This window comes from Carassius gibelio, chromosome A1, assembly GCF_023724105.1.
Source record: "Carassius gibelio isolate Cgi1373 ecotype wild population from Czech Republic chromosome A1, carGib1.2-hapl.c, whole genome shotgun sequence".
Taxonomy (NCBI): domain Eukaryota; kingdom Metazoa; phylum Chordata; class Actinopteri; order Cypriniformes; family Cyprinidae; genus Carassius; species Carassius gibelio.
The window spans coordinates 16,496,200-16,519,150 of NC_068371.1; the positions used below are offsets into that span (position 1 = coordinate 16,496,200).

The 22,951-nt window shown below is 42.7% G+C and overlaps 1 protein-coding gene across 4 annotated transcripts in view; it reads right to left on the reverse strand.

The window, feature by feature from the left end:
- Nucleotides 1-5,473: 5,473 nt before the first annotated feature.
- The window catches only part of LOC128014926 (immunoglobulin-like domain-containing receptor 2), a 49,921-nt gene continuing 32,443 nt past the window's right edge, over nucleotides 5,474-22,951 (reverse strand). For 2 of the 4 annotated variants that reach the window (XM_052598665.1, XM_052598645.1), the window contains one exon: nucleotides 5,474-6,134. In XM_052598665.1, the coding sequence (XP_052454625.1) occupies nucleotides 6,033-6,134 (102 nt within the window). In that variant the 3' untranslated portion in view covers nucleotides 5,474-6,032. Of the gene's footprint in view, nucleotides 6,135-17,667; nucleotides 22,815-22,951 lie in introns of those variants that run through there. The other 2 variants (XM_052598675.1, XM_052598655.1) reach the window with 2 other exon arrangements.

Genomic DNA, 22,951 nt, shown 5'->3' on the forward strand with positions numbered 1-22,951 from the left:
AAGGGTTTAAGTATCCGGGATGGAGGAGCAAATGTAGTTTTTAACCAGTCCCTCAAAGGCCTTTATGACTATTGATGTGAGGGCAACTGGGCAACAGTCATTCAGACAAGAGGATTTATTGTTCTTAGGCACAGGGATGATGACAGATTTTTTTAAAGGAGGTGGAAACCACCGAGGTAGCAAGAGATTCATTAAAGATGGATGTAAAAACAAACCAGCAAGTTGATCAGCACAGAGACATGAACCAAGAGAAAACATTACCGTCTACAGCCGGTAATTACAGAGTAATGTTTTCTCTTGGTTCTAAATAAATGCAACTTATAGTCCAATGCGACTTATATATGTTTTTTTTTCTCATCATGACGTATTTTTGGACTGATCCGACTTTATACTCAAGTGCGACTTATAGTCCGAAAAATACGGTATCACTGCTCTGACTGCTGCTTCCTGATGTGCTGATCGACAAACTCACATTGTTTTCAAAGCGGCTGTAGAAAGAGTTTAGCTCATCAGCCAGTGACAGATCTGCTCTGACCTCTGCAGAGGATTTATTTCCAAAGGCATGGATGATCCTTAGTCCCTGCCACATGCATCGGGAGTCAGTGAGCTGAAAATGAGACTCTATGCATTCCCTGTATCGGAGTTTGGTGGCTCTTACTGAGCTTCGGAGAGCATAGCACGATGCTTTGTACTTGCTCATGTTTCCCGACAAAAGACGTTGACGTTGTATGCAGCAGTGCATTTGTTAACTGCTGCATGGATTGTTCTGTCCACCCATGGGTTCTGATTAGAAAAGGACCTAATAGTTATTGTTTCAATTGCTTTCTCGGCTAGCGTGTTTACAAAGCCTAATGCTACATCCACTCACTTTAAGGGTCAAGATCATGTTATCTGCATCTCCTGTGCTCCATCAAGCCACTCACATAATAGCTCTCATCACTCAAATTGATGCACAACTCTAAATTATCTGTATAGCATGTGTGTAAGACTTCAATACAATTATGAAGTAATTATGATGCATAAATCTTTCAGTGAGTAAAACGGGCTGTATCTGTAGTTTTAATTATTACTATATAATTATTACTATTAATCATCCAAAAATCAAATCCATTTAAACTGAGTTAGCGATGTACTGGGTAACTAGAGCTGTGTCCAAATTCAGGGTCTGCATCCTCCTTAGGATCCTTCCTACCCGGTTGAAGGAGGATGGGTCCTCCGACGACCGCAAAAACCGGAAGTCGGTGTTTGTGAATTTGGACAGCCTACCCTTCTTTCAGTTCCCTCCCTTACCCGTTGCTCATATCCTGTCGCCTAGCAACCGGGACAGCGCCAAGCAAGACGAGGGTGAAGAGCTCATCGTTCTCTCCCCGGAGCTTTATAAACACTTCTGTCTGCTCTTTCGTCCTTAGAAGCGTTAAAAACAGCTTCAATCACTAACAAATAAGCTGTGTGTAAGGGGATATTCACACAGGCAGTAAGGAAGAAGCTAGTTTATGAAAGTAAACTCCTCACTCCTCACTTGTGACTAACTCACTCACTTACGTGTGTCTATTGCTGTGCTCCATGAATGGTATATATTAAAAGCCTTATTTCATCTATCCTCGGCTCCGTGTTCCTTCCGGCAGCGTAAACTGTGACAGAAGACCCGACCTAAAAAGAAAGTTTAAAACCGCGTGTCTTTCCCTCCGTTTTGCTTTCGTTTTTTCACAGTCTTTTCTTTTCTTAGTTTCTATGGATCCCCTCTATAGCCCCGGATTCCTCCTCCTCATGCTGGAGCAGGAAGGACGTTCTCTCGAGGATCATACCAGATGGTTTCTTCTATTAGCTAATGACACCAGCTACCCGGACGACGCGCTCTGCACCTTCTACAACACCAGCCTGAACTCCAAGTGCAGAGCGTTGTCGCCCGAAGATGGTCCTCGGGAGGATTTCGCCGCATACGTGGAGTGGACTCTGGCGAGAAATGGCTCATCTTTCACCGTCAGCCCCATAGAGGATCTCGCCAGTCCCACTCCCTACCCAGAGACCAGCCAGCCACCAACTCGCTACACGGAGCCAGAGCCCACCGCAGCCGCAGAGCCCGAGCCATCCACTGACAGGGAACAGGATCTCGAGAGCGCGACTGACCAGGTGTGTGAGCCGGCAACACCGTGCATCGTGGGAGTCCTCGTGGAGATCGAGGGCGTGGAGGAAAGCCCTGCCCACACTCCTGCGACTGAGGGTGAGCTGTATACAGTCTCTGAAGGTCATATGGAGCAAGTTCTGGATCTGATGGACTGGTCTATGGAGGTAATCCCTAATTTTCCTGTTTCCCCGCTGGTTCCGTCCAGCCCTGATTCCCCTGTATACCCTCTCAGTCTCCCACTCCTACCTCCTCCAGTCATTTCCTCTGCTCCATTTCCGCTGGTTCCATCCAGCCATGAATTTTCTGTTTCTCCGCTGGTTCCGCCCAGCCCTGAGTTTTCTGTTTCTCCGCTGGTTCCGCCCAGCCCTGAATTTTCTGTTTCTCCGCTGGTTCCGCCCAGCCCTGAGTTTCCTGTGTCTCCGCTGGTTCCGCCCAGCCCTGAGTTTCCTGTTTCTCCGCTGGTTCCGCCCAGCCCTGAGTTTTCTGTGTCTCCGCTGGTTCCGCCCAGCACTGAGTTTCCTGTTTCTCCGCTGGTTCCGCCCAGCTCTGAATCTTCTGTGTCTCCGCTGGTTCCGCCCAGCTCTGAATCTTCTGTGTCTCCGCTGGTTCCGCCCAGCTCTGAATCTTCTGTGTCTCCGCTGGTTCCGCCCAGCCCTGAATCTTCTGTCTCTCCGCTGGTTCCGCCCAGCCCTGAATCTTCTGTCTCTCCGCTGGTTCCGCCCAGCTCTGAATCTTCTGTGTCTCCGCTGGTTCTGCCCAGCCCTGAATCTTCTGTGTCTCCGCTGGTTCCGCCCAGCCCTGAATCTTCTGTGTGTCCGCTGGTTCCGCCCAGCTCTGAATCTTCTGTATCTCCTGTGTTCCCTCCCGGTCTCCCTCTCCCACCTCCTCCAGGACCTGCTGGTCCCTCTGCTCCACTTTCGCTGGTTCCGTCCAGTCCTGATCCTCCTGTCCTTCCTCCCATCCTTCTCCTCTCTCCTCCTCCTAGACCAGCCAGTTCCTCGTCATCCCTGCTGGTGCCAGTCAGTCCTGCAGCTCACCCTCAGTCCGCGCCATCGGGGCGCGGTGGTTCGCCGCTGGACTGCCAGTCTCCAGCTCCGCCTTGGTGTGTTAAGGCCCTGTCTCCGCCTCCAGCCTCCGAGCCCTGGACTCCTCCTCGGTCCTTCGACCCAGCGGCTCCGCCTTGGCTCTTAGCTCCCTCGTCTCCACCGTGGCCTGTCATCCCACCTGCTCCACCGGGCTCCCTCGTCCCTCCGGCTCCACCTTGGTCAGTCGTTGACCATCCGCCGCCTCGGGACTCCACTCCTCCGGTTCCACCTCGTCTTTCCATCCCTCCGGCTCTGTCAGGCTCCCCCTTCCCTCCGGTTCCACCTCCATCCTCGGTCGCTCCGGCTCCACAGCGGTCTGCCAGGACCCCGCCTCCGCCTTGGTCTCCTGAGCCTTCTGCTCCACCTAGGCCCTCCGGAACCTCGACGTCCCCCTGGCTCTGCGGCTGTGCTGCTCCATCTTGGGCTCCTCACCCACCGGTGCAGTCTCCGCCTGTCGGCCCCCTGGTGTCGTTGACCCCTCCTTCACCATGGCTCCTCCCGCCGTCGACTCCACCTTGGATCTCCGTCCTGGCTGGTCTCTGGTGGACCATCTGGCTCCTCCTGCTCCTGTCTCCTCCCTGGCTCCTTCCTCCGTCGTATCCTCCCTGGCTCCTCCTTCTGTGGTCCCTGTCTGCTGGCCCCCTCCTGGGAGTCCGTCCTCCACCGGAACCTCCTCCCAAGTTCCCACCCACGCCTCCCTCTGTTGTTTCTACGGTGCGAGGACGCACCTACCGGGAGGGGGGAGTACTGTCACACCTGGACTCATTTAGTGTGTTTTTGCCCGTGACCCAGTTTGTGTCTTACCGTGTTTGGTTTGATTAGTTCCCAGGTGTGTCTATTCTATTCCTCATGTGTTCCATGTCCCTGTTAATTTAGTCATGCCATCCACCTGTGTTTCCCCAATTATCCTTTTGTACATAAGCCTTGTCCTTTCAGTTCTGTTTGGTCGGATCTCCTCACTCCTCACTTGTGAATAACTCACTCACTTACGTGTGTCTATCGCTGTGCTCCATGAATGGTATATATTAAAAGCCTTATTTCATCTATCCTCGGCTCCGTGTTCCTTCCGGCAGCGTAAACTGTGACACCATGATTCAATTCGATCCTCATTCACAAACTTTCGATTTGATTCAAAATCGATTGTTTTGGATGTATATCGGGTACAGTACGTGCCAAATTTTCTCAAGGAACAAAAATTGTCCCAACTAATGCTGTAGAATAGCCTATATGTCATTTGGTACTACGTATATAAATTGACTGATTTGTAAGCTAAAGCATACAATTAAATAATAATATTTCTACTTCAATTCGTATTTTTTAAATATAAAATTTAAATGGTGGCTGTCATAAAAAAAAAAAATTATGGATTTATTCAAACAAATTAAACATAAGCACAGTAAAGAATTATAATGAATATGTTATGGTGCATATTTTTAGCAAAATACCCCTCTCTACAGTTTATTTTTCTAGCTGACTAATGAGTTTCTAATGGTCACCAAATGTTTGTTTCTGAGGTAACTGTGATGTTACGTGACATTGTTTACAAGCCGTTATATTGACGTCTTTGTGCGGCTGAAACACTGATTGAGGGATTACATGATACAAGATTCAGACTGTAAAGTAGTACCCTTTCTTTTTTGAAAACCAAAATCACTGCACCAATTTACCAATAAATTTTGGAGCACTTCATGCTTCCTTCTGCTGACCAGCTTTTTGAAGATGCTGATTTCATTTTCCAGCAGAATTTGGCACCTGCTCACACTGCCAAAAGCACCAAAACTTGGTTAGATGAACATGGTGTTGGACTGCATGGGCAGCAAACTCACCTGAACCCCATAGAGAATCTGTGGGTACTGTCAAGAGGAAAATGACAAACAAGAGGCCAAAAAATGCAGATTAGCTGCAGTAATTAAAGCAAAATGACCCCCTACCAAGTATTGAGTACATTTTTTTTTGGTCTTATTAAGTATTCTAATTTGTTGAGATTTCAGAACTCTGTGTGCATTGAGCTTATTGAATACACAAGTTTCACAATTTGAGTTGAATTACTGAAATAAATGAACTTTTCCATGACATTGTAATTTACTGAGATATACCTGTACAATTAACATCAAGCTACACTTGAAAACGTAATTATTAATGTTTTTGCCCACTTCAAACCATCACTGATGCTTGTTATAACTCCTGATTTTAATTTATAGTTAATTTTAATTCTACAATAAGCTGACACATGCACACTTTATATGTTTAATAACGGATCATATTTGTCATAAACATCCTTTATTGCTATAAAAATACCATTAGCTGCATACAAAACACACAAAAAATTTATTTTATATTTCATGTGTAGAAAAAGAGTGAATGTGCTCCGACTCATAATACTCGCGGGCATTGAAGAAAACGGACGGTGCTCTACATATCACATAATTAATAGAAATGTTATTCTGTATGTCAGGGTTCTTCTATAAAATTTTCAGGAGGTATTCATAAAATCTTCAAATTACATTTTATTAACTGCCACACTCATGTACTGATCACAATGGTGCAAGAAAAAATGTGCAAGCCAGAGGCGACAGTGGCTAGGAACCAAAACTCCATCGTTGACAGAATGCAGAAAAAAAACCTTGGGAGAAACCAGGCTCAGTTGGGGGGCCAGTTCTCCTCTGACCAGAGGAATCCAGCAGTTCAATTCCAGAAGAATCATCTGTTTTTTTGTGGTCTTGTCCCGGTGGTAGTCTAAGACAAGGTCTTTACAGGGGATCTGTATCTGGGGCTCTAGTTGTCCTCGTCTCAGCTGCCTTTCAGGCTGTAGAGGTCCTTTTTTAGGTGCTTGATCTACCATCTGGTCTGGATACATACTGGATCCGGGTGACTGCAGTGACACTCTGATCTGGATACAGACTGGATCTGGTGGCCATGTTGACCTCGGAATAAGAGAGAAACAGACCAATATTAGTGTAGATGCCATTCTTCTAATGATGTAGCAAGTACATTTTGTGTAATGGGAAGTGTTCCCAGTTCTGGTTTACCTAGTTAATGCAGCCTAAAAATCCTTTAACGGATTTGGATATTAGAAGCATATTAGTGTGTTATGTGTAAGCAAGGTTAAAGAAATGGGTCTTTAATCTAGATTTCAACTGCAAGAATGTGTCGGCCTCCCGAACAATGTTAGGTAGGTTATTCCAAAGTTTAGGTGCTAAATAGGAAAAGGATCTGACAGGCTAATATGGTCATACTTCCTGGTTCTAGTAAGAACTCTTGCTGCTGCATTTGGACTAGCTGTAGTTTGTTTACTAAGAATGCAGAACAACCACCCAATAAAGAATTACAATAATCTAACATTGAGGCCATAAATGCATGGATTAACATTTCTGCATTTGACATTGAGAGCATAGGCCGTAATTTAATATATTTTTGAGATGGAAAAATGCAGTTTTACAAATGCTAGAAATGTGGCTTTCTAAGGAAAGATTGCTATCAAATAGCACACCTAGGTTCCTAACTGATGACGAAGAATTGACAGAGCAGCCATCAAGTATTAGACAGTGTTCTAGGTTATTACATGCAGAGTTTTTAGGTCCTATATTTAACACCTATGTTTTTTCAGAATTTAGAAGTAAGAAATTCCTCGTCATCCAGTGTTTTGTATCGACTATGCATTCCATTAGTTTTTCAAATTGGTGTGTTTCACCAGGACGCGAGGAAATATAGAGCTGAGTATCATCAGCATAACAGTGAGAGCTAACACCATGTTTCCTGATGATATCTCCCAAGGGTAACATGTAAAGCGTTAAGAGTAGCGGCCCTAATACTAAGCCTTGAGGTACTCCATACTGCACTATTTAAAATGCTAGAAAAGGGAGAGTCCATTGTTTTTGTTACATCATCAAGTTGTTCTTCAAGTTTTTGCATATACTACGGAATTCGGATCAGGAAGATTACTTACAAAGCAGTCTTTTGTGGTAGAAGTGATGGTTCTACCATACTTGTAACAAGAAGTAGAATTTACAATTTTGGCTATATGAAGTTTGTACAACACTAAATAATGATCTGAGATATCATCACTTGGCTGCATAATTTCAACACCATCTACATCATTTCCATTTGAAAGTATTAATTCTAGAGTATGATTTCGACAATGAGTAGGTCCTGAGATATGTTGTCTAACCCCAATAGAGTTCAGAATGTCTATAAATGCTGATCCCAATGCATCATTTTCATTATCAATATGTATATGGAAATCACCAACTATTAAAATTGTATCTTCAGCCAGAACTAGCTTGGATGTAAAATCAGCAAACTCTTTAATAAAGTCTGTATGGTGCCCTGGTGGTCTGTATACAGTAGCCAGTACAAACATCACATGGGATTTATCATTAACATTTGTTTCTCTGGATAATGTTATATGAAGCACCATTACTTCAAACGAGTTATACTTGAAGCCTATCCTCTGAGAAATCCTGAAAACATTGTTATAAATTGAAGCAACACTTCCCCCTTTGCCTTTTGGAGGCGGCTCATGTTTATAACAGTAATCTTGGGGGGTGGGCTCATTTAAAATAATGTAATCATTAGGTTTTAGCCAGGTTTCTGTCAAACAGAGCACATCTATAATATGATCAGTGATCATATTATTTACAAAAAGTGCTTTCGTAGAAAGGGATTGTGACGGTGGGGTGAAGGAAGGACTGGAAACAATAGCGAGTTAACAGGTTTAATGAAAATAAATAAACAAACAAACAAGAAGAGACAATAATGCTGGGAAGACGACAATCCAAGATGGTGGTGAGGTGGTGAGGAATCCGAATGATGGCGGTGAGAAGGCAGCAGGAGAGGATGGCACAGGAACTGCGGGGAATAGAGCCGAAGGTAAGTGTTTGTGGCTGAGTGGAAGTGCGTAGAGTGGATGAGGTTCCGGGAAAACACGAACATCCAACACAGACAACACTGAAGCCAACAAACAGGGTAAACGACATAAAACAACAATCTCACAAACACAGGATGTGAGACAAGCCCATATATAGGGAATGAGTAATGAGTGATAGCTGTTGCTGATGACAATTAACGGAGACGCCCACAAACTAATCAGTGCAGATGCGAAACACACAGACTTCACCACAAAGTGCAAACACCCCGAGATCACGGTTTACCAACCGTGACAGTACCCCCCCTCTAAGAGCTCCTCTTGGAGTTCCCAGAAGGGCCTACCTGCTGATTGTATTCATCAATAAGGTAGTGATCCAATATGTCCCTAGCAGGTACCCAACTCCTCTCCTCCAGACCGTAACCTTCCCAGTCCACCAGGTACTGGAATCCTTGTCCCCTCCGTCTCGATTCCAGAATACGATTAACTGAATAAGTCGGTTCCCCATCTACAAGACGCGGCGGGGGAACCGGAGGAGGCGGATTAATACATACATAAAACACGGGTTTAATTTTGGACACATGAAAGCGGGGTGTATCCTCCTATACGCTGGAGGTAGTTTGAGGCGGACTGTCACCGGACTAATGATCTTGGTGATAGTAAACGAGCCAATAAATTTGGGAGCTAATTTATTAGAGACGTAACGCAGAGGAATGTTACTGGTAGAAAGCCACACCTTTTGACCCACGACGTAAACGGGAGGCTTTGACCGGTGGCGATCGGCCTTGACCTTAGTGCGCTCCCTCACCCGGAGCAGAGTCTCGCGGGCTCTGGTCCAGGTGTGGTGGCACCTCTGGACAAATGCATGAGCGGAGGGGACCGCGACTTCAGATTCCAAACTGAGAAAAACTGGTGGCTGGTAACCTAAACTGCACTGAAAAAGAGAAATGCCCGTAGCTGACACTGGCAATGAATTGTGGGCGTACTCCACCTTAGAGAGTTGTTGACTCCAGGAAGAAGGATTCTTGGAGACCAAACATGGCAACGTCCTCTCTAAATCTTGGTTGGCTCGCTCAGACTGTCCGTTACTTTGGGGATGATAACCCGATGACAAGCTAACTGACGCTCCTAGCAATTTACAAAACTCTTTCCAAAATTTGGATATGAATTGAGATCCCCTGTCAGAAACCACATCTACCGGGAGGCCATGAAGCTGAAAGACGTGATCTAGGACAGTGACCGATGTCTCCTTAATTGTAGGTAATTTGGGCAAGGGAATGAAATGTGCCGCCTTCGAGAACCGGTCCACTACGGTCAAAATGACCATCATGCCATTAGAGAGCGGGAGGGCAGTAGCAAAATCTAGTGTGATCTGGGATCAGGGTCTCGAAGGGACAGACAGCGGTTGAAGAAGCCCATCAGGAGGTCAGTTAGATGACTTACCACTGGTGCAAACTGAGCAAGCCAAAACAAAATCATGGACGTCACGAGCCATACGTGGCCACCAGAATCGTTGTCTAACCAACCCATTAGTTCTACTTATCCTTGGGTGACAAGCTACATTAGAACAATGACCCCACTGGACAACCTCGGACCTTAACTCCTCCGGCACAAATAAGCGGTTTGGTGGACAACCGGACGGATGCGTTACCCCTTGTAAGGCCGTCTTGACCTTCGACTCGACCTCCCATACGAGTGCTGAGACCACTAACTTCTCAGGTAAAATACACTCGGGAGTCACCGGGCGGACGGAGGGATCAAAAAGATGTGATAAAGAATTGGGTTTGATATTTTTGGAACCTGGGCGGTACGATAAATAAACTCAAAACGACCGAAAAAAAAAGCCCACCGAGCCTGCCTGGAATTGAGTCTTTTGGCAGTTCTAATGTACTTTAAATTCTTATGATCGGTCCAAACAATAAAAGGAACCCCTGAACCTTCCAGCCAGTGACGCCACTCCTCTAACGCTAATTTGACGGCCAACAACTCTCTATTGTGCATAATTACGTTGAGCAGGAGATAATTGATGAGAGAAAAACGCGCAAGGATGTAGCTTATTGTCTGAAGCAGCACGTTGGGACAACACTGCTCCTACCCCCACCTCTGACGTGTCGACCTCCACCACGAACTGCCGTGTGGGATCAGGGGCCACAAGGATGGGAGCCAAAACGAAGTGGCTCTTGAGGTTAGCGACACCACCTGAACGGAGTACTGGGAGAGGTCAAGGCTGTCAGAGGTGGGGCTAGTTGGCTTAAATTGCGAATGAAACACTGATAGAAATTGGCGAACCCCAGAAACCGCTGTAGGGCCTTACGGGAATCTGGAGATGGCCAATCTATCAAAAGCCTTAAACTTGTCAGGGTCCATACGTGTTCCCTCGGACGAGACGATATATCCTAGGAAGGGAACAGACTGTGCATGGAATACGCATTTCTCCTCCTTGACAAAAAGCCCATTCTCAAGTAACCTCTGGAGTACTCGTCTGACGTGTTGAACGTGTTTCTGGAGAGATGAAGAAAAAATCAGTATGTCATCCAGGTAAACATATATAAACTGATCTACCATATCTCTCAACACGTCATTAACGAGTGTTTGGAAAACCCCGGGCGAGTTGGAGAGCCCGAACGGCATTACCAAGTATTCAAAGTGCCCTCTAGGGGTATTAAAGGCGGTTTTCCATTCATCCCCCTTCCTGATGCGGACCAAATGATAAGCATTACGTAAATCCAATTTTGTGAATACAGATGCTCCCTGCAACCTCTCGAAAGCTGAAGATATGAGTGGTAAAGGATAGGTGTTTTTTATCGTGATGTTGTTCAGCTCTCGGTAATCAATGCAAGGTCGCAGAGAACCATCCTTCTTACCCACAAAAAAGAATCCCGCCCCCACTGGAGAAGAGGAAGGACGGATGAACCCAGATGCTAAAGAATCAGAAATGTATTTTTCCATGGCCTCCCTCTCAGGAATAGACAGAGAGTATAACTTGCCCTTAGGTGGAGACTTACCTGACACTAAATCTATGGCACAGTCTTAGGGACGATGCGGAGGAAGAGAAGCAGCACCGGACTTACTGAACACTTCCTTCAGGTCCAGATACTCCACGGGCAAGTTTGGCAAAACCATGTTCTCCTTCTGAAAGACAGAAACAGGGACAACAGGACAAGCAGAAACCAGACAAGACTCATGACAACTTTCACTCCACAATGTGACTGTGTTGGAACCCCATTTTACTCGTGGATTATGTTTGGTCAACCAGGGTTGACCTAACACAATGGGAGCAACAGGGGAGTCCATGAGAAAAAAGGATATGGTTTCGCAATGATTTCCAGACGTGAGCAGTGTGATGGGTTCTGTATGGTGTGTGACATGAGGCAGTTCCTGGCCGTTGAGTGCGGTGACATGGATGGGGAGAGACACAGGTAGGACAGGAATGTTCAAGTGATGTGCAAGGGAAGAATCAATGAAATTACCTTCAGCTCCGGAGTCCAGAAGGGCGTGACATTCGTGAGATTGATTCTCCCACCGCAGTTTCACTGGAAGGAGGGTCGATGATGTAATTGAGGACTTCCCAGCGGAGATCCCACCCGATAGTAGCCTCAAATTTAATACCGGGCTGGCTCTATTACCGGGCATGAGTAGATGTTGTGTGCTGAGCCTCCACAGTATAGACATAGTCCTTGGGACCTCTGCCGTTCCCTCTCCCTCCGGGACAGCCGAGCTCTACCCACCTGCATGGGCTCATGGTCGTCGACGGGACCGACCGCGTTCTCTCGACTCCAGCGCCCCCTGACAGGAGAGATGGTATGGTGTGTTGGACTAGGCTGGCGACCCAGGCGGTTAATCCGTGCATCAACTCGTAGAGCCAAGTCTATTAATCCGTTAAGTGTGAGGGGCAGCTCGAGCAGGTAGATCTCCTTTTGAACACGGTCGGATAACCCATGCAGGAATCGATCCCACTGCGCGGCCTCATTCCACTGGCACGCGGCCGCCAGGGTATGGAATTTGATGGAATAATCCGTTACCGATAAGTTCTGAGAGTTGGTGAGTGGCCTCCCTGCTGGCCGTGGCACGATCGAATATCCTCCTCATCTCCTCCGAGAGGGACGTGGAACGAGGCAGAACACGGATGTTGATTTTCCCACACCGCCGTCCCCCATAGGGTGGCCTTGCCCGACAGTAACGTGAGGGTAAACGCCACCTTGGATTCCTCGGTGACGAAGGTGCGGGGCTGCAAAGCATAATGCATAGAACATTTATTCAAGAAAGTTCTGCAAAATGCTGGCTCACTGGAATAGCTTTCAGGCGCCGGAAGTCGCGGCTCTGGCTGGAAGTTATCCTGGGGGGTCTCCCAGGGGACAGGCGGCGCAGGCGGTGGGATGGGCGCAGTGGGAGATGTGAGCTGATGGATCTGCTGGGTGAGCTCGGACACCTGTGCCACCAGCGCTTGGACAGCGCGTCTGGTGTTCGAGATGCTGATGTGTTTGAGGTGCTGATCCATTCGTTTCACACTGTGGTGCATGAAGTCTGTGAGGGTGTTGGTGCTCGCTGCTTCCATATGGGTGAGATCATTCTGTGACGGTGGGGTGAAGGAAGGACTGGAAACAATAGCGAGTTAACAGGTTTAATAAAAATAAATAAACAAACAAGAAGAGACAATGATGCTGGGAAGACGACAATCCAAGATGGTGGTGAGGTGGTGAGGAATCCGAATGATGGTGGTGAGAAGGCAGCAGGAGAGGATGGCATAGGAACTGCGGGGAATAGAGCCGAAGGTAAGTGTTTGTGGCTGAGTGGAAGTGGATGGATGAGTGGATGAGGTTCCGGGAAAAACACAAACATCCAACGCAGACAACACTGAAGCCAACAAACAGGGTAAACGACATAAAACAATGATCTCACAAACACAAGACGTGAGACAAGCCAATATATAGGGAATGAGTAATGAGTGACAGCTGTTGCTGATGACAATTAACGGATACGCCCACAAACTAATCAGTGCAGACGTGAAACACACAGACTTCACCACAAAGTGCAAACACAGGGATTCAATAAGCCAAGCTTTATCATTTGTTTATCTGTATTGCAACTGTTTTGTATTTGTTGAACCTCAATTAAATTGTTACTCTTAAATTGGTTTGGACATTTTTTGTATTTTCTAGTTCGGGAAACAGATACAGTCTCTATAGTGTGATATCTAGGTGAAAGAGTCTCTATGTGCTGAGAATTAACTGACCTCTTTGAGGTGAGCCAGCTAGCAGACGGTTGGTTTAGGCAGTCTGCCTGCTTTCTGACCTGGGCCCCAGTTAGTCAAGTATCTAGTTAGTCAAGTGTCAAGACCATGTGCCATATTTCTAGAGAGAAGAGCAGCGCCACCCCAGGAGGGATGAAGACCATCTCTTTTCAACAGGTCAGGTCTGCCCCAAAAGCTCATCCAATTTTCTATGAAACCTGTTATTCTGCAGGGACCACTTAGACATCCAGCCATTGAGTGATGACAATCTGCTATGCATCTCTTTACCACGGTAAGCAGGGAGGGGACCAGAGCATATTACAGTATCTGACATCGTGATTGCAAGTTCACAGACCTCTTTAATGTTATTTTTAGTGATCTCTGACTGACGAAGTGGAACATCATTAGCGCTGGCATTAATAACAATATTACTGTATTTATGTTTAGCATTAGCCAGCACTTTTACATTTGACAAGATGTCAGGCGCTCTGGGTCCTGGTAAACATTTGATTGTGGTGGCTGGTGTCTCTATATTCACGTTCCGTACAATAGAATCGCCAATAACTAGAGCACTTTCATGAGGTTTCTCAGTAGGTGCATCACTGAGTGGGGAGAACCTTTTTAATGTTTTGATCGGAACAGAAGAGCGTTGTTTTGACCCACGACTATGCCACCTCACTGTCACCCAGTTGCCTTGCTGCAGGGGCTCTGCTGCCGGAACCGAACAATGTACAGGAATCCCTGAGCTAGACCCATCCAAAGCCGTATCTAGAGCCCTAACATTCTTATCATACTAACATTGCTCAATTAAAGTTTGGATGCATGTTTCTAATTCTGAAATCTTCTCTGTCAGCCTAACTATTTCCCTGCATTTATCACATGTGAATCCCTCATCAGCGACAGAGACAGATAAACTGTACATGTGGCAAGAGGTGCAAATAACAATAGCAGGAGAAGCCATTACTCACCATGCTTGATGAAATAGCCTTACCACAGTTGTTTGATGAACTTGTGAAAAATTGGAGCGAGAGAGAGTAGCGAGAGAGAGGAGAGGAGAAAAGAAAACAGCGATAGGTACGAATTAAAACGCTAATGACAAGCTACAGTAATGAGTGCTAACGCAATGCAGGTGCACTGCACTCAAGGATTTAAAATAAAAGTGAACGATCAAAATCAATCTGATAAGATTGATCGATAATATCAGAAATATTGTGGGAATTAAGTTATATTTTATCACTTTAAACAACAGAGAGTGATAGTAAGATAAAGATTCTAGAGAAAAAACAGCTACATGGAGCTACGAGTTTCTTGTTAGTTCAAAGTAGTTACTAGAATCTTATTAGTGTATTAGTTATTTCTTCCTGTGTAGTTATTAATGACAGAACAGTATTCTAAAGTATTACCCAACAACATGTTTACCTGAATACTTTCAAATAAGTTAATATCAACATCATAAACAATATTATAGTTCTGGTTGTTTGATTGTTGATAGTTTAGGGCAATTTTATTTTTCTTCATCTACCACAGGCCTCAGATCAGGGAAGCCATTTTCAGTTGTTGATGAAGTTTCTCATTTCTCCAACAGATGGTGTCAGTGTCTCATTGAGGATAATCACTGATCTCTGGCTCCTCAGATTATTGAAATGGATCCTTACATCTGTGCAGCTCCAGCATCTGTGTCTGAAATCCATACTTGAGTAAATGTACAGGTACCTTACAGGAAACATGACTAACAAGTCACCAATTACAAATACAACTTAAGTTAAAGTCTAGCTTATCTAGTATACATTTTAACAGTACTTAACAGTAAACATTTGATTTGTGAGGAGAGCAATCAAATTTATTTTCTATAATCAAAATAAATCTGAACACCTCAAAATTCCCCTGTTTCCCCTGGAAACAAGGGGTCAGTTAAAATATTTGTAATTTACGCGTGAAAGGATCAATAAAAAAAAAATATATATATATATTTTTTTTTTTTTATTATTTTTATTAATCCTTTCACGCGTAAATTACAAATATTTTAACTGACCCCTTGTTTCCATGGCGACGCGTCATGATTGTCACGTGACACACCGTAGCCACTAACAGATGTATCGGTATTCGTTTTATTTCATTTTTCATTTTTTATTAAAATATATACACAAACTTGATTACCATGTCAACTATCTGATATTCCGATTCTTCGTTTAAAAACCTTTATAAATAATCTTGATCTATAACGAGATGAGCGCTGCAGTTCAGAGTCCTGTCAGCCGGATTTAACGTAAAGCACTTGATTTCCCCAGGGTTCTCCCGAAATACAGGAAAGTAAGTGGCTGTTGAACTGGACGAAGAATAGAGTAAACTTTATTGTTCTGCTATGTGTGTCTGATATATGAATAAAACACGTCTGCAAATTACATTTGATAGATAGTTTTTGCTGCTTCCACAGACATCAGTCTGTATTTTACAAACTACCAATGTATTGTTTTACTAGTGATTATGTATATTTAAATGTATGAAACCTAAAATAAACATTATGTGGTTGAAAACACTGCATATTAATTGTGATATATGACAAGCGCTGAGCACGTCCGTCTCTGGCTCAGTGCCAGTCAACGTGCGAAAGCTGTTTGAATCTGGCAGTTCTGTGACGTCACTGAACATTCTAAATCATACTCTCAGGGCCAGGGGCACAGAAATAAGAATCCAATATATGGTGCAATAATGCTAAAAATGTTAAAATGTAATTTACATTTTAAATTATTTTTGTTAAAATATATCTGCCGACATTTGGACTGCCAACAATCTGCAAACAGCAGCTGACTGTGAACCCAGTAGTCTGATATAAACAGATAATTTTTGATTGCACATTGCTAGCTAGCAATATGTAGCAGAGCTCCTTTCTTAATTTTTTTTTTTTAGCAAAAAACCTTGGCTTGATGAACAGCCGGACACAAGGCCTTAACGTTACACCTGATGAGGATGTTTCTCCCTCCCCGGGCCCAACATCAACAGACAGTGTTGCCAGATTGGAAATGTCCAAGTATCGTACCAGAAGTTCAAAATTATTACAGAAAATTATTACATTTAACAATTAACTACATTTTGACACGACCTGCAAATTACCACTGGGAGTATGGTTGGACGGAAGCAGTGCGACAAAAATACTATCCCATAATTTTGCACAGTAATCTGACAATAAATGTGGCACACCCAGATTTTTATATGCACACCCAGAGTCTCATTTCTGGCTACGCTACTGACAAGTACAAAAACTGATTTCTAATTTACACTACTGCTCAGCAGTGTTGTGAATGTGCAGTGTGTTTTCTGCTTTTTTAAATGTGACAATCAAAAGGCTTTCACACAAACTTTAAATATGAGGAGCAAAAAAAAGATTAGGTATCAGTTATCTCATGGACCATCAGAACAGGTGTGATAATTAAAGTAAACGTGGCCAAGTATGATGACCCATACTTAACATTTGTGCTCTGAATTTAAACCATCCAAGTGTGCACACACACACAAACACATCATAAACACACTCTGAGCAGTGGGCATCCATATTGCTCAAGGGTCTCAGTCTGGTACTGAGGATGGAAGATAGCGCTAGTTATTTACTCCCCCCATCGACAATTCCTGCCAGAACTGAGACTTAAACTCGCAACCTTTGGGTAACAATTGATTAGAGTTCAGATGTCTTGGACTGATGAGAAGACACTTTAATATGAGATATAAGCTGAGCGTGACATGAAGCTCCACTGAGGCATGAGTGAGTCATTCAGCCACATTCCTCACATTCCTGCAGAAAACCATCACATGACCACAGGAACCACCAACATAGTCTCACAGCCAGAAACAGGGAATACTGAAGACCTCAAACACCACAGCCGTTTATTTGACTGCGTTAGTTTATTTTGGCAGCGTGAGCTATTTGTGAGGGGATAAAACTGTCCCCAAGAATTTAGTTAAGGCAGACAAAATCTCTGAGGCCACTCTGGGACATTGTCGTGTTGAAATGATTTATATATTGTTTTTTTTCTGTGAGGGGTAGGTTTAGATTTGGTCTAGGGTGATACAGTAAATACAGTTTGTACATTATAAAAAAACATTATACCTATGGAGAGTCCCCGTAAACCAAATATACCAACATGTTTGTGTGTGCGTGTGTGTGTGTATGCGCAAGGTTTCCATCTCAACACTGATGTGCTGCAGTGCGTCACTATTGTCTAAACAATGAACAAAGAGTTTCATGACACACTTACAAACACTGATTTACACCGACACAAACACAAGACAAACACAATGCTGTAGCAATATAACAAAGTGATGCTACAGAAAAATAACAAAACACTTGTATAACATGAGTCTGCTAGCATTTGAATGTCAAGATTTTTTATTGAAATTAATTTGATGTAGTTAACATGGATGAATCTGCATACAGCTAATATACAGTGCCCTTCATAAGTATTGGAACAGTAAAGACAAAATTGCTCTGTTTGCTGTTGAGTCAAGAAATCTGTAAATATGATTAAAAGATGAATATACGACAAAACTCCAGAATGTCACAATTTATTATTGGTTGAATAAACACAAAGATATTTTACCAGCTAAGAAGATCAGCACTTTTAGGGTTTCTTCTCCCTATCTGATGTGAGCATAAGTATTGGAACAGTTGCCTCACGGGTCTTTCTAAGTGTTCAGCTTTGTCCTTTTGCATGAATTATTCAGATATTAAAAGCAGGGAATCTGTCTTATCACTTAAATCCATAGCTTCTGCATTCTAAGTCTTGCATTTGACGATGACACACACAAACCATGATGAAGAAGAGGAAGCCGACTCTGAAAGAAAAATATAAAATAAAAACAAAGGGCATGGAGAAATCAAGAGTTTGGAAACTCCCGGCGACATCAGCAACCAACGACGACCTGATCGGCTGAGAAAAACAACAGTAGTTGATGACAGACATTTCATAAAAGCTGTAAAAATTAACCCTAAAATACAAGTCTGTAAAATCACCAACAACCTCCAGAAAGATTGGGTGATGCTCTGTCAATCTACTGTCCACAGGAGATTTTGACACAAAATTACAGAAGCTACACAGCGAGATGCTGTGGCACCACAAATAGAAAGGCAAGATTCTTCACAAATGTGAGCCAGTAGAGTTTTGGAACTGAGTTGATGGACTGATGAGACAAAGATTAACCTTTATCTAAGTGATTGGAAAGCAAAAGTGTGGAGAAAAAAGCAAGCAACTGCAAATGATCCTAAGCATACAACCACATCTATAAAGCTTGTTGGAGGTGGTGTCATGGCATGGGCATGCATGTATCTTGAACAGGACCTCTTAATTTTAATGATGACTTAATGTATGAGTAAAGGCTGTAGTAGAATGAATTTGGAAGGGTACAAAATCATCTTGGCTACCAATATTCAAGAGAATGCCACCAAATTCATTAGAAAGCACATTAGAAAGTATGCACGATTTCTAAATCGATTTATAGCACAACTTTCCGCAGCCCCGACCTCCCACAGTATGTTATCTGAACCAATCAAGATGCAGCGCACCTAAGTGGAGCGCGAGAACAGAGCAGATTGGGCATATGCCTAACTCCAGGTTCACACACTCTGTCTGTGATGCCTAGCCTTTTTTTCGAGCCCATGTTAACGGATCAGAACGTTCACACTGCACGCAGTAAAAAGATGAGAACAGAAAAGGTTATAAATAGAAATGTGCGAAAAGATTTAATATCTTGCGCATGAGCACAGAGAGAGTTGTGAGTGCACAGGACACAGGTTGAGCGAGAGGAGACACGTTGTAATGCAACGTGTATCTGAGCCTTAAACAGTCAATGATCTAAGCATGCGCATCATACAGTGAGCTGAACACGGGTTTTATTTAATTTTTTTTATTATCATTTTTTTCCATATGTCTAGATTTTGTTTGACATCTTTACTTAGTCATTGTTTTGCCTCAAGTCTGTTCTAGAGACATGTTACAACTTTTTGATAAAGCTCTCACTGGTTTTCTTTTGGAAATATGTTTCAAATTTATACTGAAGGCATTTATAACTGTAAAGCATATCTCTGTGTGTCAAAATCGTGATTAAAATCGAAAACGCAAAATTTATCAAAAAATCGTGATAGGTTTTTTTTATGTCCATATCGCACAGCCCTAAATCAGGACAATGACCCAAAACACCCTGCCAGTTCAGTTTTCAGTTCAGACTAAAGACAGAAACTCCCCCAAACAATTAACAGTTGGAATTGGCTGCATTAAAGGCTGGAGAAAAGCATAAGACCATGAGTCTGGTGATGTCTATGGGTTGCAGACTCACTGCTCTGATTGCATGTGAGGGATCTGGAACAAAATATTAGCTTTTAATCATTTACATATGCCTTGAATTCAGCTGTTCCAATACTTATGCTCACATCAAATAGTGGGATGAACTCTAAAAGTGCTGTCCTTTTAATTTGGTAAAACGTGTGTCGTAAGACTTTATAATAAAATGTGACAATCTGTAGTTTTGTAGCATATTCATCTTTTAATCATATTTGCAAATGTTTTAACTGCACACCAGAGAAAGCTATTTTGTCTTTACTGTTCCAATACTTAGGGAGGGCACTGTACATATTCCATAAGGCAGTAAATGTGAAAAATGTAAACAGTTGTATTACCATGAATTTTAGTCCTCATGGCAAAATTTTAATTATATCGATAACTTCCTTAAGCATTTGGACAAAAGCACTTTGCTTGATACAGCTACCATATATAAACATCAATTTAAAGATAAAAAAAGACTTGTAACTAGTTAAAGCACTGCAGGTGAAGACTGACATCTGACACAGCGATGTCGGTCTGAGAGCCTGATCGCCAACAGAACCAACACCAGAATGATGAGCACATCGTCCCATGATGTCACCGCTGGCGTGTGCAGTGTCCACTTGTCTCCAGTACATATACGTCACACTGTTACTATTAACACTAACTTAAGGTACCACGGATAACAATGACTGAGCCTTTACAAGATAAATGATTATATGTGAGGCTGGTATTCAGTACTAATACTGAAGTGTTTCAATGGAGACAGCTCCACATTGTACTTTTTTTTGTCAGAAATCTTCAACTACATGATCCAGATGTGTGCTTCAATGAACTCACAACCAACAGTAATTCAATGAAAATCTTTTCTTGTTTATCTAATATGATGAGATTGGTTGATAATTAATAACAAACCACTGGAACCGACTCCCTGTAATCTTGTTCTTTTTTTATCTTTAAGTCTTTGCTCAGCTTTGCATATGGAAACCAGTGTCATCCCAAGACACACAATATTATAATTTGTTACTTTGAAAAATAAATTGTCTGTATCTTACATACTAATAAAAGCATGAGTGTGTAACAAGATCTGCAATAATATTCATATTATGTGCAAACATGTGCAAAAGCACAGTTAGCTAGCACAGCAGTTAGCAAGTGTCTTGTTTTTTTATGAATGTTTATTCATATAGGTTGTCAGAATGTAACAATTTAGCAAATTTAAAAATCCATTCATATGAAGCACTTTAAAATTATATGCATATAGATGAAAATACAGCAAGCAGTTTCGGCCCAGAACCGGCCCACATCTGGCCTGCATGAAATCCATGCGGGCCAAATGTGGGCCAGATCTAGGCCGAAACTGCTTGCTGTCTGGGAAGTAAAGCTGGTGTTGATAGGGCAACCATGCTAGTAGTTATGCTATATATAACATCCAATAATGCTCCATGTAAACTTCATCATTCCACTGTGTGGCAAATGTTTTCATCAAATACAAATCCATTAAACTGTCAGGAAAAGTCTCTTGTCCAGTGAGCCTCATGAATGAATACTCTATATTTTATCCAAGCTCAATGTCAAAACTATGAGCCAAAGGGGTAGGTTATATTTCAACACTCATGTCCAGACCTCACAAACCTGCCTTCCAGAGCGCTAGTGCTCCACTGGATCAGTGTGTGTTGGCGGTGGAGTTTTTGCAAGCGTGGTGACTTCCCCATTATGTTTCTGAGACATCAAACTACAAGCGAGTCTCTGCTCAGAAGAGTGCTCTGTTCAAAGAAAGGAAAGAAGAGTGAGCAGAATGAGCAAGCCAAGCCAGCTTTGTTTGAGTAGATTAATCTTGTGTAGCAGTGAGAGTGGCAGGTGAAGCGCTGTCAGTGATTATTTTGGAATTATTAGGACCAGACATGTATGCTACAAACAAAAAATAAAATGAAATAAAGTCAAAACTTGAAAAGCTACTCTATTCTCCAAGCTATACTGAATAAGTTTTCCATCTGTATTGATCAAAGTCCTTTTAAGACAAGTCATGTCACTCGGCGGCCATCTGTGAATCGCCTCTCGGGCGTGCAAAAGCAACTCCTATCTCATTTAATGGAGAAAAAAAATTATACAAAACTGTTCACTAAACTTTATTAAATGTATTATTTGAAATCAAAGAAATCTGATAACAACTGTGTCATAATTGTTACTTTTGCTCAAATATCAAATATTTGCTCAGAAGTGTGGGATATAGGCATTATCAGAGATAATGACTAGTTGATTTTTCATATCAGAATTGTGAGATATAATCTCGGAATTGCGAGAAAAAGTCAGAATTTTTAAATATTGAAATTTGAATGCTGCTGCCACTAAAAGACCAAAAAACATCAACAAAAAAACCCAACAAACAAACAAACCAACAGCTGTGGTATATACATTGTGAGCAATTGTGGCTGGAATAATAAAGTAGCTGTAAAAATAGTTGCCTGCTGAAATTTAAATATATACATTTTCATGACTAGATAGACTCTGTGAGTTTGTCTTTGCAATACTCTTTAGATGTGAGTCAGTCAACCGAAGGAAATCCTGTCAGATTGTCTATCCTTTGAGTAAAAGCGTGTGTGGGTCGGCCAATCTGGTTTCGTTCATTATAGTTAACCTTTTCAAATAACAATTGCAGTCCTGGACAGTAAGTGGCCTTACATACAGTATGCAGATAAAATCTGAATTTCTCCTGTTATTCATAGCTAGTGTTAGTGTGATCAGGGGGCTTTTTCTGCCACCACCTTAGCTCTGCCAACAGAAAAATGTCACAATGTTTACTAACAGAAAAAGGGTTTATAGAGTGTTACATTTTTCCCCATTCAAAACTATACGAGTGACACATCTTGGGTGTTATATAGTCTTTGGTATTTATACACATAAATGGAGCACTTTAGCTTCATACTCATAACATTTCTAACATAGAGGTTTTATAGCTTCAAACTAGTGCTTTCTTGAACCACTGTAACATTAGTTGGGTTAGGAGTTTATATACAGTTTAAGCTGTGCTCCAAATACATTTTGGGGAGGAATTAAGAAGCATGCAGAGATGTGTTTAATTTGACATTTTTTTTTACCTGTATACAGCTTATTTTCTGTCGTCAAATCGAGGTACAAATTGAACCGTGATTGAAAGACCTAGGTCGGAATCAAACTGCACACTTTGTTCATCACAAAATGTCTACAAGAGATACGAATGAAATAAATGGTAAGGATGATGACTGACAAGAGCAAATCTTAGAGTGCTTCTCTGGTGAAAGTGGATTTATGGCTAATGTTCTAATGTTATTTCATGTACTGGATGTTTTTATGACTGTT